Source organism: Melospiza georgiana, chromosome 13 (genome assembly GCF_028018845.1).
Source record: "Melospiza georgiana isolate bMelGeo1 chromosome 13, bMelGeo1.pri, whole genome shotgun sequence".
NCBI classification, from domain to species: Eukaryota; Metazoa; Chordata; class Aves; order Passeriformes; family Passerellidae; genus Melospiza; species Melospiza georgiana.
The window spans coordinates 11,629,691-11,641,104 of NC_080442.1; the positions used below are offsets into that span (position 1 = coordinate 11,629,691).

An 11,414-nucleotide genomic window follows, 5' to 3' on the forward strand; every position below is an offset into this window, starting at 1 on the left:
CCCAGAGAATTTAGAATATAGCAAAAGATTTAAACCCTTCTGGAAGGAGAGACATAGACGTTATGTACGTTCATTAAAACAGAAATGTTGACTAAGTGGTAAGAACTGTGTGTTACTGACAGATTGCCCACGGTTTTGGCAGTTATTCTTCCAGCATATGAGGAAAAGGAGGAGTTGCTATAGTGATGGGCATTTGACTCTGCATTCATCTTGCTATCTCCATGCATAATGAGATTTTAAAAGATGTTCTTTTCTGTATTATAACATTTTGTTATAATTCTACCTAATGGAACAGAGGAATTGGCCAGATTCCACTGAGAGAATTATTTTTCTTACAATTTTTGCGTGCAGTGAAATAATAAATAATGTTGTCATGATCAACAGGAAATACATCCTGTAAGTCTTGTTTTTATACTCTTACAGGCTTGTTTTTCTAACAAATTCAGTAAATGTATTGATTTATTGAATTATTCAGAAACTTGCACAAACATAAATAATTTGTTTCCCTGTACACATGTAGTTTATTAGACTGATAATTTAACTGCATAAATGAAGTTGATCCTAAAGAATTCCAAACTGCTGTTAACTTTCTACTTCATGTCTACCATGCTGGATATTTGGATATGAAATGTTTTTTTGGCATCATGATTTAATTCTTGCTCAGAAGAGATCTTTATGCACTGTGTTACAGAACAAAGACTTGCAGAGAATAACACTCAGTTATTGAAGGGAAGCAGAAGGAAGCGTGTCCTGATGGCATCTGGGATTGGTACAAATGTCACTGTGGCACCTGGTGATCCACTAAGGATAGGTGTGTTGTCTTTTCTGCTTTTTCATTAATATTATTTATTTTATTAAAATAGAGGGGCCCCCATGGAAAAAAGTGAGTGCAATTGTGAGGTGAATCACCCTGACACTAAAGCCATGCAATTGCTCTTTGAGCTTTATTTGAAAAATGGAAGTGATTCAGTTTGTGAAAACACTCTGTTTGTGTTTTTTTTCCCCCTGTATAAATGAATGCCTTTGTTTCCATCCCTGCCTGTGCCCTGTGGAGTGAAAATGCAGCAATTTCTTTTAATGCATTTATGACTCCTTTCCCAAACAGATAGAAGGTCTTTAATTGCAGACCTATTTGCATACTGTAGTGTCTGGGATGAAATCTTTGTTCCATTTAAATCACTGCTTACCCCCTTTCACTTTGTTCCTATAGAAGTTAAGTTTATAAGAACTTACTGAAAGGGGAATGATGGAGAAGTGTGGTAAGTACACATCAGCTTACAGAGCTGATGGCCCCTCAAGGGCCAGTCAGGCTTTTGGGCCCTAGCTTGGACTTTAGTGCATTTATGCATGTTTTTGTTTTTATTTAGAATGTCCTTTATGCAGAATCACACACTTGTACATACTTGTTTACAAACATTTCAATGTGCTGAGAAAAGCCTGCTAAAATGCTGTTGATTTTTAGGTTGCCCAGTGCTGCCCATTTACAGGAATACAGTCCAGTGGCTCTTTGGAGACATCCCAGTTGAGGAAGTTCAGACCTTGGAATACAGAACCCTGGTTGGGGGTCGTATCCTAGAGGTGAACACCAACTCTGGTCAATTTGCTGGACAATTCCAATGTCGGACCTCAGCTAGTGCAAAACCAATGTCAGTTTGGGTAAATGTCAAGAAGGAAGGTTTGTTGACAATTATATGACAAATTCTTGAATTTTAAAATGTCTTCTTTTACTCTGTCTTCTTTTTCCTGATAACTAACCTTCTTTTCTCTGTTGAAAGAAATTCAGCAATACTTTGCTTAATGTATGGTCTTATTTAAGTCAGTAGACAATGCCATACTCAGTTTGGATATGGTGATTTGGATATGGTAATTACTTTGGATATGGTAATTAATGTGTATCCAAATATCCTGTGGGGGTTCTTTCTGCTTGCCTGTGTATCTGAGAAGCTGAGAGAATGTGTCTTTGCTGAAACAGTTTTAAATCAGACCGGTTTTATCAACTTCTCCTTCAACAATCTTCTCCATGGTAGTCCACCAAACTGAAGCAAAACTGACTTAACGGTCAATTTTGGAAGTATCTTCATTATAATAAAAAGAATTTTAATGTAATTGTCATATTCCAGGATCATCACAATTAATATGGTAGTGATCTTACAGCAGAGACCCTTAATCACATCAGTATACTAGAGCACACTGCACATTCACAGATTTCCATGTGAAATTCTCAAGAGTGTCATGTAGGATTCCCCAGCATAATCTGCTGTAAGCTTTTCTATGTTTTATCTCTTCATGTATCAGTTTGATTTGGCTTATGACTGATCTGCAGGGGACTCAGGCAGTTCCCTGGGCTCTCTATGAGGATGTTTTGGTGACTGTTCAAGAGTGAGGAGGGCTCTGGGGTGCCTGATGTTATGAAATAAGTTAAATTTGCAAAGCAATCTTACTGAGATGTAACTACAATCAAAACATTTACTTTAAAAAATCAAATATAAATCAGAAAACACCCTAATAGAACTTTTCCAAAACTAGGTCCAGCCCTATATCTAATCTAGATCTCATTACAGTAGGAATTTCTCCCAGTTATTGAACTGTCCACCTGCATTCTTCAGCTGGATTGCCTTTTGGTTGCCCAATTCCCCTTTCCAGTCAGCTTGGGCAGTATTTTGGGGTGATTCCATTTTCTAGTTCTGAGCTTTAACTGTGATTGACACTTAAGTAAATGTTTTATCACTGCCATACCCATGCATTTGTGAGGCTGTAAAACCCCCTTGGTGGTTTTTGCACAGTAGGCATTTTGAGGGCACTTCTGAGCAGTGTCATCCTAGTTAAACAAACAATACAGTCTCTCCATCATAGCTGCAGTCAGTAAATTTAACTATTTCTACTTTGAAAAAGGCCCTTTTGTATTATTTTAAGAAATCCAGAAGTAATAAGGAAACATTGAAAAACAATAAGTTAAAGAATTCATTATGTGCTGCAAGAGTGAGTCTGTGGACACAGCTGGTAGCTATCAATTATTCTTGGTTATTATAGAAAAACCTGACTCCTTCTGTGATCACATAAAAATCTGTCAACATTGCATAGTACTTCATCTTTTACCAAGTGTCAAAAAAAATTGTGGAGGAAGGGGTAAGTGTGGAATTTTGACTAAATATAAAGGTAGTAATTGTTAGAGGTGATCGGTTTTTAATATAAAACGCTCTTTAGAGCAAATTCCTTTTTCATCTTGCCAGATGCCTCAGTGGCAAATTATTTTTACATTAAATACTTCTCTGTAGTTTAGTACAGGATTTTCTTAAATCCTAAAATTATGTGAGGTGTCTGGAGTAAGATGAGTTTTGTTCAGGACAAACTTGCTGTGGAACAGCAGGAAACCTAGAGAGTCTGATTTACAATTTCCTCCTTTTAATGCTCGTTGTATAAAAATGTTATGAAAGTTTTAAAGGAAGCTCATCAGTTCCTACTGTGAGCCAGGCTCTGCCCTTCATGTGCTGATCTCATTTGCCTTCTAGAGGGCTTCATGCTCGTAGATGAGGGCTGACCTGGAGGGGAAGCTGAGCAGAACTAAATTCTACTTTGGCCCATGGTCCCTTTTCACAGTGCTGAAATATTTGCTTTTCTGCAGAGGATGTGGTGTCTATCCAGCCTACAGAGCATGCTGCCAAATCAATCAAAGTGTGACACACAGTTCCAATGTACAGTGCCTCTCTCACACTGCTTCCAATTGTATTTCTTAGGTTTCACCTGGGAATATGCTGAGTGGAGTCCCTGCTCTGCCACCTGTGGGCATTCAGGAACCCGCTCCAGGAGCCTGCAGTGCTTGAACACAGAGAAACAGAGAGTAAATGAGTCCCAATGCAGAGAGCTGCAAAAGCCAGGGATTGTTTACCAGCCCTGCAACAGAGAGAACTGCCCTCCCAGGTACACTCCCTTCTGCTCTATTTCCATCAGCTCTTTGTGTATGAAAATGCTCTCACCACCTCCTGAAATTGTTTCTGTGTTTGTGCTCTGAGTGTGGAATGTGGGGTTTACTTCAGCATGAACCTTAAAGCAGGAGAGATGTGGAAATGGATCACAAGCAAGCAGGGAAATGCTTGATTCAGCTGAATAAATAAGAGCTGAGTGTGTCTCCATGCTGCTGCAGCAAGTCTTGCTGCTACCACACCTCAAAAGCTGAGCTGGAGATCTCTCTGAGACATTGGGATGTGCAGTTTTGTGGAATTTGTGCCTCCCCAGAGGGAAAACTTGTTGTGTTTAGGGTGGCCAGGGTAACTCTCTGTTTACCTGTTCTGCTTGATGCCAGCAGAGCTCTCAGCAAGATGTTTTCTGAGGAATGCCTCATTTCTCTCTATTGCCCTCACCAGTGCTCCTTGACTGTCCTTCCCTGCCAGTTTTCTCACTGGATCAGCTGGGGATCATGGGGCTGAAAATATTCATGTCACAGACAAGTGTATCACAACATCTGATTCCAAAGGCCAAAACCATCCTCTAGACTGAGTTGCACTGAGCATTCCAGCTCAACAGGGTGCTTCTCCAGATTTTCAACAGGAAACCCCACAGGATCCTCAAAATAAGTGCTTTTTGTTGCTTTAAAGAATTGGCCATTATCATCAGCAAAACTCTAAACACACTTCAGAGTTGTTCCTCACTGGAAATTGTTGGCAGGGAAGTGTTAAGACCTTAGCTGACATTGTGAGAGTGCATCTTGCCAGTATGTTCTGAATTCTGTTCTAAATGCAGAAAACCTAGCCACTGATATGTATCAGGAGAAGTTGTTTATGTTTCATTATTAGCAGCCAAAAAACAGATTATCTTAGATTGTGATACTGAACTCCAGCCAGCCCAGAGAAAGCTAACATTTTACCAGTAGAAAAATACTGAAATCAAACTAATAGTTTGAAACACAGCTTCAGTTGCAGATTTCTCTCTGAAGCTCCAGCATTTGGAGCAGATGACAGGAGGGTGCAAGAGGTCCTGGGGCTCCTCTGAGCAAGGTCATGCCTTGCAGTGGATTGCAGGGCATGACTAAATAATCTGATTATCACTGGCCTTGGAGTATTCACAAGATAAACAAACGGGTTCTTTCATATAGCTAGAGAGAATGGGAACTGAATTGTCTTTTTATATGCTTAGATTTGTTCTGCTTTTAATTTGCCTTTATGTAATCAGCAATGGAAGGCAATTGTGTGTATACTAACATAATTAACTCTGCCTCCAGCCATACTTGTATGCTGAAATATTAATTGGTTTTCTTTTATGGAATATTCCATGCTTTCTATACAGGAAGAGCATCCCAGATGCCTGGAAAATAGCCCTGTGTGTGTTTCTTGGGGCCTTTAGCCTCTCTCCTTCCCTGTGATTGCTGACTTGGGAGAGAAGTGTAAAATGTCCTTTCCATTTTCCCACTTACTGATTTCTGCACAATCTTCTCATCTCAAGGCAGCTGTTTAGAAAGCATCCATAGAATTATAAAGCCTTTGGATGTTTAGATGTATGACCTTAATTACTCAAAGAGTTTTGCATGTGTTTGGTCACTTCTCTCTGTCACAGTGGAGAGCTAGAGTTAAGCAAATATAAGGTCTTGAGTGTCTACTTAACTTGCGCTTTGCTGTGCATGCCCTGCACCAAATGTTTGCAAAAGTACTTGAGCTTTAAAAGGGAGAAAAAGACAAGGGTGCAGACTGTAAAAGATTAATCTTCCTTGAATGCTGTTTGAGTGTAGGAGAATGAAATAATTGCTGAAGAAAATAGAATTTTTTTCCTGCTATCACTGCTGTGGTAGACATAAAGTCCATTTTATATTTCTAGATTTATGCAAAGAGCGAGTCAATTTGATTGTATTACCACCTGCTGCCTCCCCAGTATTGTTCCTAGCTGCCAAGACTGACTAAATATTATCAACTTCCAATCAATAAATAACATGTTCTGCTTGATTCATTGTCTGGTGAGATCTCAGTGTAATAAATTCAGATGAGTTACGGCAGCTGTCACTTTAGTGCCAACTAAGTTGTTACCATCCATTTTATAAGTAATGGAAAATACACTCTTCTTCCTCCTGGCATGTCGTATCCAGCAGGGTCTGTAGTGCTCACCTGGTAACAGATTCTGGTAGCAAACATTGTTTGTAGCAAATATGCTGTCATGAGTTAACCACATTAAGAAGACCTTGCTCAAGTGAAGCTGATTCTAACCATTCTCACATCTGAAACTTGCAAGGACAGGTTCTTTTCCCTTTTCTTTGCAAACAGTTGCTGCCAGCTACCAGCAGGGCAGCAATAATTGCTGCAAATGTGTATTCTGTGCGTGCTGCAGGTGGGTAGCTGGGCCCTGGTCCGAGTGCTCTGCATCCTGTGGCTCTGGATTTCGGCACCGACAGCTCTCCTGTCACCAGGCCATGGCCAATGGCAGCGTCCTGGCCCTGCTGCCAGGGGCCTGCCCAGCCAGGGACCAGCCTGCAGCCAGGACACCCTGCCAAGGGCGCCCCTGTCCCCCGGGGCCACCACAGGCCACCACACAGGTAAGTGACAGCGTTTGTCCTGTTTTATAGAAGTGGGACAGTGCCATCATCTGATGAACTGCCCCAACATCTCTCCTCTTGTGCCCCAACATCTGTCCTCTTGCACAAGGCCCAAACTCTGTGGCTATAATTATCTTTCAGACCAGACAATTAGAAATCTTGGTTTTTCATTTTATGTTCTCTGATCAATTTTTTTGTTGATGGCATGACCTGACACCGGAGTATTAGCTGCGGTGTATTTTATAAGCTAAGCCATTAAGATGTATTTCATTTTCCAAGCTAGCTTATTGCTTTTATTGCAGTCATATTAGTACACAATTTGCCTAGCTTGTGTACCAATGTACTTGTACTTGTGAAGTCCCAAAAAAAGATGTATGAATGTCCTTCAACAGCACATTGAAATTGTTCAACTCACAGAATTCACAGAAGTCTGTTTTCCTACATTTTCTGTTTCTTCCTTCATGCAGCAAACTTGTGTTCATCTTGATAAGATTTGTATTTACTGTTCAATGTGCAAAGTAATGAATTAGAATTGCTGTTGCTGCATTCCCAATACAGGTTTTAGCAAGGCAAGTTTGTAATGGGCAGAGCTACAGAAAGGATTCTGTAGCAGTAGGGATGTGGCATGATGAGAGAAGACAATGGATTTAGCTGTAGGAGCAGGCAGGAAAGTCTTGGCAAAATTACACAGAGAGAACCAAAAATGTGCAGGCCTTATCCAAACTGAGCTGTGACAGGGCTGAAGAAGGCAAGATGCAAAAAGTCATGGCTGGGCTGTGCAGCTGGGTAACTCCAGGAGGATAATTCTGTTGTTACTAACTCTGCTGTTTCTTTTTCCCTGCCCTCACCCTTTTCTCTCCATTGGCAGTGCTCTGGCCGCTGTGCAGGCCGCCCTGCAGGCTCACAGCACCGTGGGTTTAAATGCCAGCTCCAGAATGGATCCTCAGTGCCAAACTCTTGTGATGAAACAAAGAGGTAAACAGTGGGGAGAAGTTACGAGTTAGATTCTTTAGATGATCAAATTGAAGGTACAGGATTGTCACTGCAGGACAAGCAGGCAATTTCTTCTGTGTTAAAAAAAGTTAAGGAGGTAGAGAGTCATCCCTTTGTGGATACTGGAAGAATTCAGGAACCCAGGAGGGGTTATGCCTGAAGAACACAGAGCATCCATTATGGAGTGTTCAAGGGTCAGTTAAGTTTCCTTAAAGATAAACTACCTTTTCTATTCCACAGTTAAGAAACTGGTTTAAAGAAACTCATGTTTTCTCATGAGTGAGAAGGTGTGATGAGTGGGCACAAAATTAAATAAAGGGACTACTACTTAAATATAAGAAAAAATGGAACAGGTTACCCAGAAAATGGTGGCATCTCCATCTTTGGAGATATTCAAAGCACAGAGACATCTTGACATCCTGGTCTAGTTGGCTGTGCTGTGAGCAGGGGTGTGGGGGCTGCTCAGTTCTGCTGTTGTGTGAATAGGGGTTTAGCACAAAAGCAAACATTTCGGTGCCATTTATTCCCCTGCACAGCCCTCCTGCCAGAAGGAACTGTTCTTCAGAGGGGTGTGATGTGTACTGGCGGCCAGGCCCCTGGAGGCCCTGCAGTGTGGGCTGTGGGACTGGCTTCCAGTCCAGACCAGTGTCCTGCGTGCACAGGCAGAGCAACAAACCCGTGGCTGAGCACTTCTGCAGAGGGAGGAAGAGACCAGCGACCTGGCAACACTGCAGTGTCACATCCTGTGGCAGTATGTAAATGTTTATTTAAATATGAGCATAGTAATAGTTTGTAGCAGTTACATTAGAAAATGACTCACAGTTGTACACTATTGACTCTACAAGCATTTGATTGTACATCAAAGGTAAAACTATCCTCTCCAAGGAGCACTTCGTAATCCTGGGGTTTCTTTTCTCTAAGTAGGCCAGTTTGATATTAAAGCCTGAAAAGCACTTTTAGAAACAGGATATTTAGGAAGTTTTTTGCAAGCTTCCCTACATGACTGTGCCAGTGGTGACTCAGAAGTCTCTGAGCAAGCTGTTAATGCCTCCAAGATGGGGTTGTGTTCTGAAACAGACAATGAGCAAATGAGTGCAGTGAGATCACACCTCTTACTTGTGACCTTGCTTAGCTTTGAATCCACTGCTGCCAGAAATGCACCCTAAAAAAATTACAAATCTAGCAGGAATCCATCAGTTGTTTACAATTACAATGGCAAGCTCTGCTATTTCTCTTTTGCTTGTTATAAAGCCTTGTAATGTTTAAATATATTTTTCAGAAGGCGAATGCAAGGATACAACTCACTACTGTACATTTGTAAACCAACTAAAGTTATGCTTGATAGACACCTACAAACAAAGATGTTGTCAGTCATGCCAAGAAATGTAAGTCCTCTATGGCAAGCTCATGATGCTGCAGTAAAGAGATGAGAAGAAATGTTCATTAAACTAACCTGCCTGAAGTATATTCTTGTAAATGAGACATTAGTTGTAACACTTAAATGGCAATGTGGGCCTAGTGAAAACACAGCATTGTGGATTGATGTGCTGGATAAGGTGTTGTTTCTGGGAGCCTTCATTTTTCATTCTTTGCAATGGAACTTCTAATGTTTTAAACACATATGGACTAGCAAGATAATATTGTGGCATGTCATCTGTAAAATTTTGCAGGCTATCATTTATAATTTTGTCTTTGAAAAAAAAATTACCTAAAAGCAACTGTCCATAACTTATGAGGAAGACTCACAAAAATACTTCAAGAACTTTTGGAAATGCAGCAACTGTTGATTCTCAGGATTTTGGTCTGGGGGTTTTTTTTTCATCATATTTAACACCATTTTTAAATTTACAGAAGCTGTGGCTTGTAGCTGTAAAATTTTGGCAGCAGCTTCATTTTCCTAAACAGCTTGAGCTTAAGGGTTGATCTCACAGGATGTGCTTTACGGATACTTGCTCTCAGATGGATACACAGAAGTACATTGAATTTTTCCTGCTTGTATTTCTGTGTATGCAGAAACTATAAATCCTAATACAATTTTCAAAGCAACAATGGATCTCTTTTGAATAAATGAAGTGTCATTTTTAATTGTTTCTATTCTAATTCCAGTCTCTGAAGTACAAAGTTCTGGCATGGTTATACTTTTGTACTGATATTAAATGAGACAGAAGCTTCCTTGTCAGAGCTGTGAACAAACACTTGTGAGCACTGTTCTCTTGCACATCAAGTCAAATGAGGAGCCAGTAACTGGCCAAAATAGCTGTCAGATTCCTTGTCTTGAATAATCATTCTATTTTTCTCCATTAATGGGGAAAAATGTCCAAGGAAGAATTATTAATTGTGAAGGTAGACAAGTGCAAGAAATCTATGTTCAGCATTTTTCCATCAAGATGGTTTTTCCATCATGACCATTAACCATTTGAGTCGTTTGCAAGTTGATAAATTCTTACCATAATATTCCTGGGTAAATTATCTTCCATATTGCAGATTGTCTGACTAGGGCTTTAAGCAGAGAGGACCCCACAGGAGGCAGAAAATAGAGTTTTTTTCCTTTTGTAGTTTCCAAACTACTGCTCATTTTGGAGGCCTGAATGCTCACTTTGACTTGGCTCTTGCGTTCCATCTTTGGCCTGTGTGACAGGCAGAGGGCTGGGAGTGCTGTGGGGGCAGCTCAGACACAGCATCCTGCACAGAGGGTTTGCATCACTGAGAATTAGGGTAGCACTACTGTATAGAAAATGTTTAGGGTGGACTATTGTGTCCAGGGCTGACTGCAAGGAGAGGATATTCCTGATCATTACCTTTTTCATCAGCAATGGGTCTTGATTGTTTAAGCAGTTTTTTAAATTAAACATTTGTAAGATACTTTTGTAGATATTTATTGTCTGACTTAAAAGTGCAATATTTTTTTTTGTACAGTGTTTAATAAAGATTTTTGGACATATATTTTTTCTTATTACCAAAATTTCTTATTCATGTTTTCCCTTTATATTTAAAGTTTTCAAATGTTAACACATAGCATTTTTTTGTTGCTTTAACTTTGGTTAAGTATGCATGCTATACCAAAGCAGTGCTGTAAATGTTTGTGATTGCAATGGGCATGACATTCCTCTGTAGATTATTTTATTGCTTCTCCAGTACCTGAAGATTTTATCTTCCTGAACGTAGTTTTGATTTTTCTGAAATAAAGTATAGTTTGATTATTCACCACTGTGATCACCCTGAGATTGTTTATTACCATGATTTGCATGGTAACTGTGCTTTTGTTCTTTGTTATTTTTTCAAGTTACTTTGTCCATAATTCTGAGATCTTTTCAAAGCCTAGATTAGTTCTTATTTTTAACAGTCTATCAGACATATTGTCAATTTTCACTGCAGTCTGCTTTGCACTGCTATTAAGAGACAACACAGATGTAACCTGACTGAAAAAGTGGGAAGATAATTTGCCCAGATCCAAATGTCTGATTCACTGAAATCAGGATTCTTTAAAAGGTGGAATAAAAATGCATTTCTTTTCTGGGCCTTCACCAAGCAGAGTTCATTTAGATCTGACAGAACAACTCCATGTTTTGTATTTAGTGAGTGATGGGAATACCTCCATGAAAAAGAAATTGTTTCAGAATATCCAAGATGTGTAGTCCTTAGAAAGAATAGTCTAAGAAATAGTATGAACAATAAAAGCTTTAAGGAAAAATTTATTAAATAGAAAATAAATGCATAGCAATTTAATGGTGATGTTTCAGAGTTATCCTAGATAACAATATTGGCAAAGGCTTAATTTTCCTTTTGAATTCCATTTGTGCAGTCTCCAAAAAAAGCAAAGGCTCTGTACAGCAGTGCTGTGGAGCCTGCTGCTGGATGGCAGAGCACACAGAAAGCACACTCAGAATAGCAGCTGAATCCATGAATA

At 39.8% G+C, this 11,414-nt stretch overlaps 1 protein-coding gene across 1 annotated transcript in view; it reads left to right on the plus strand.

The window, feature by feature from the left end:
• Window positions 1–10,660, plus strand: part of ADAMTSL3 (ADAMTS like 3) — a 169,002-nt gene extending 158,342 nt beyond the window's left edge. The window contains exons 25-30 of the mRNA XM_058033732.1: window positions 692–811; window positions 1,463–1,675; window positions 3,735–3,918; window positions 6,310–6,514; window positions 7,383–7,489; window positions 8,044–10,660. Coding sequence (XP_057889715.1) covers window positions 692–811; window positions 1,463–1,675; window positions 3,735–3,918; window positions 6,310–6,514; window positions 7,383–7,489; window positions 8,044–8,266 — 1,052 coding nt within the window. The 3' untranslated portion in view covers window positions 8,267–10,660. The remainder of the gene's footprint in view (window positions 1–691; window positions 812–1,462; window positions 1,676–3,734; window positions 3,919–6,309; window positions 6,515–7,382; window positions 7,490–8,043) is intronic.
• The last annotated feature ends 754 nt before the right edge of the window (window positions 10,661–11,414 follow it).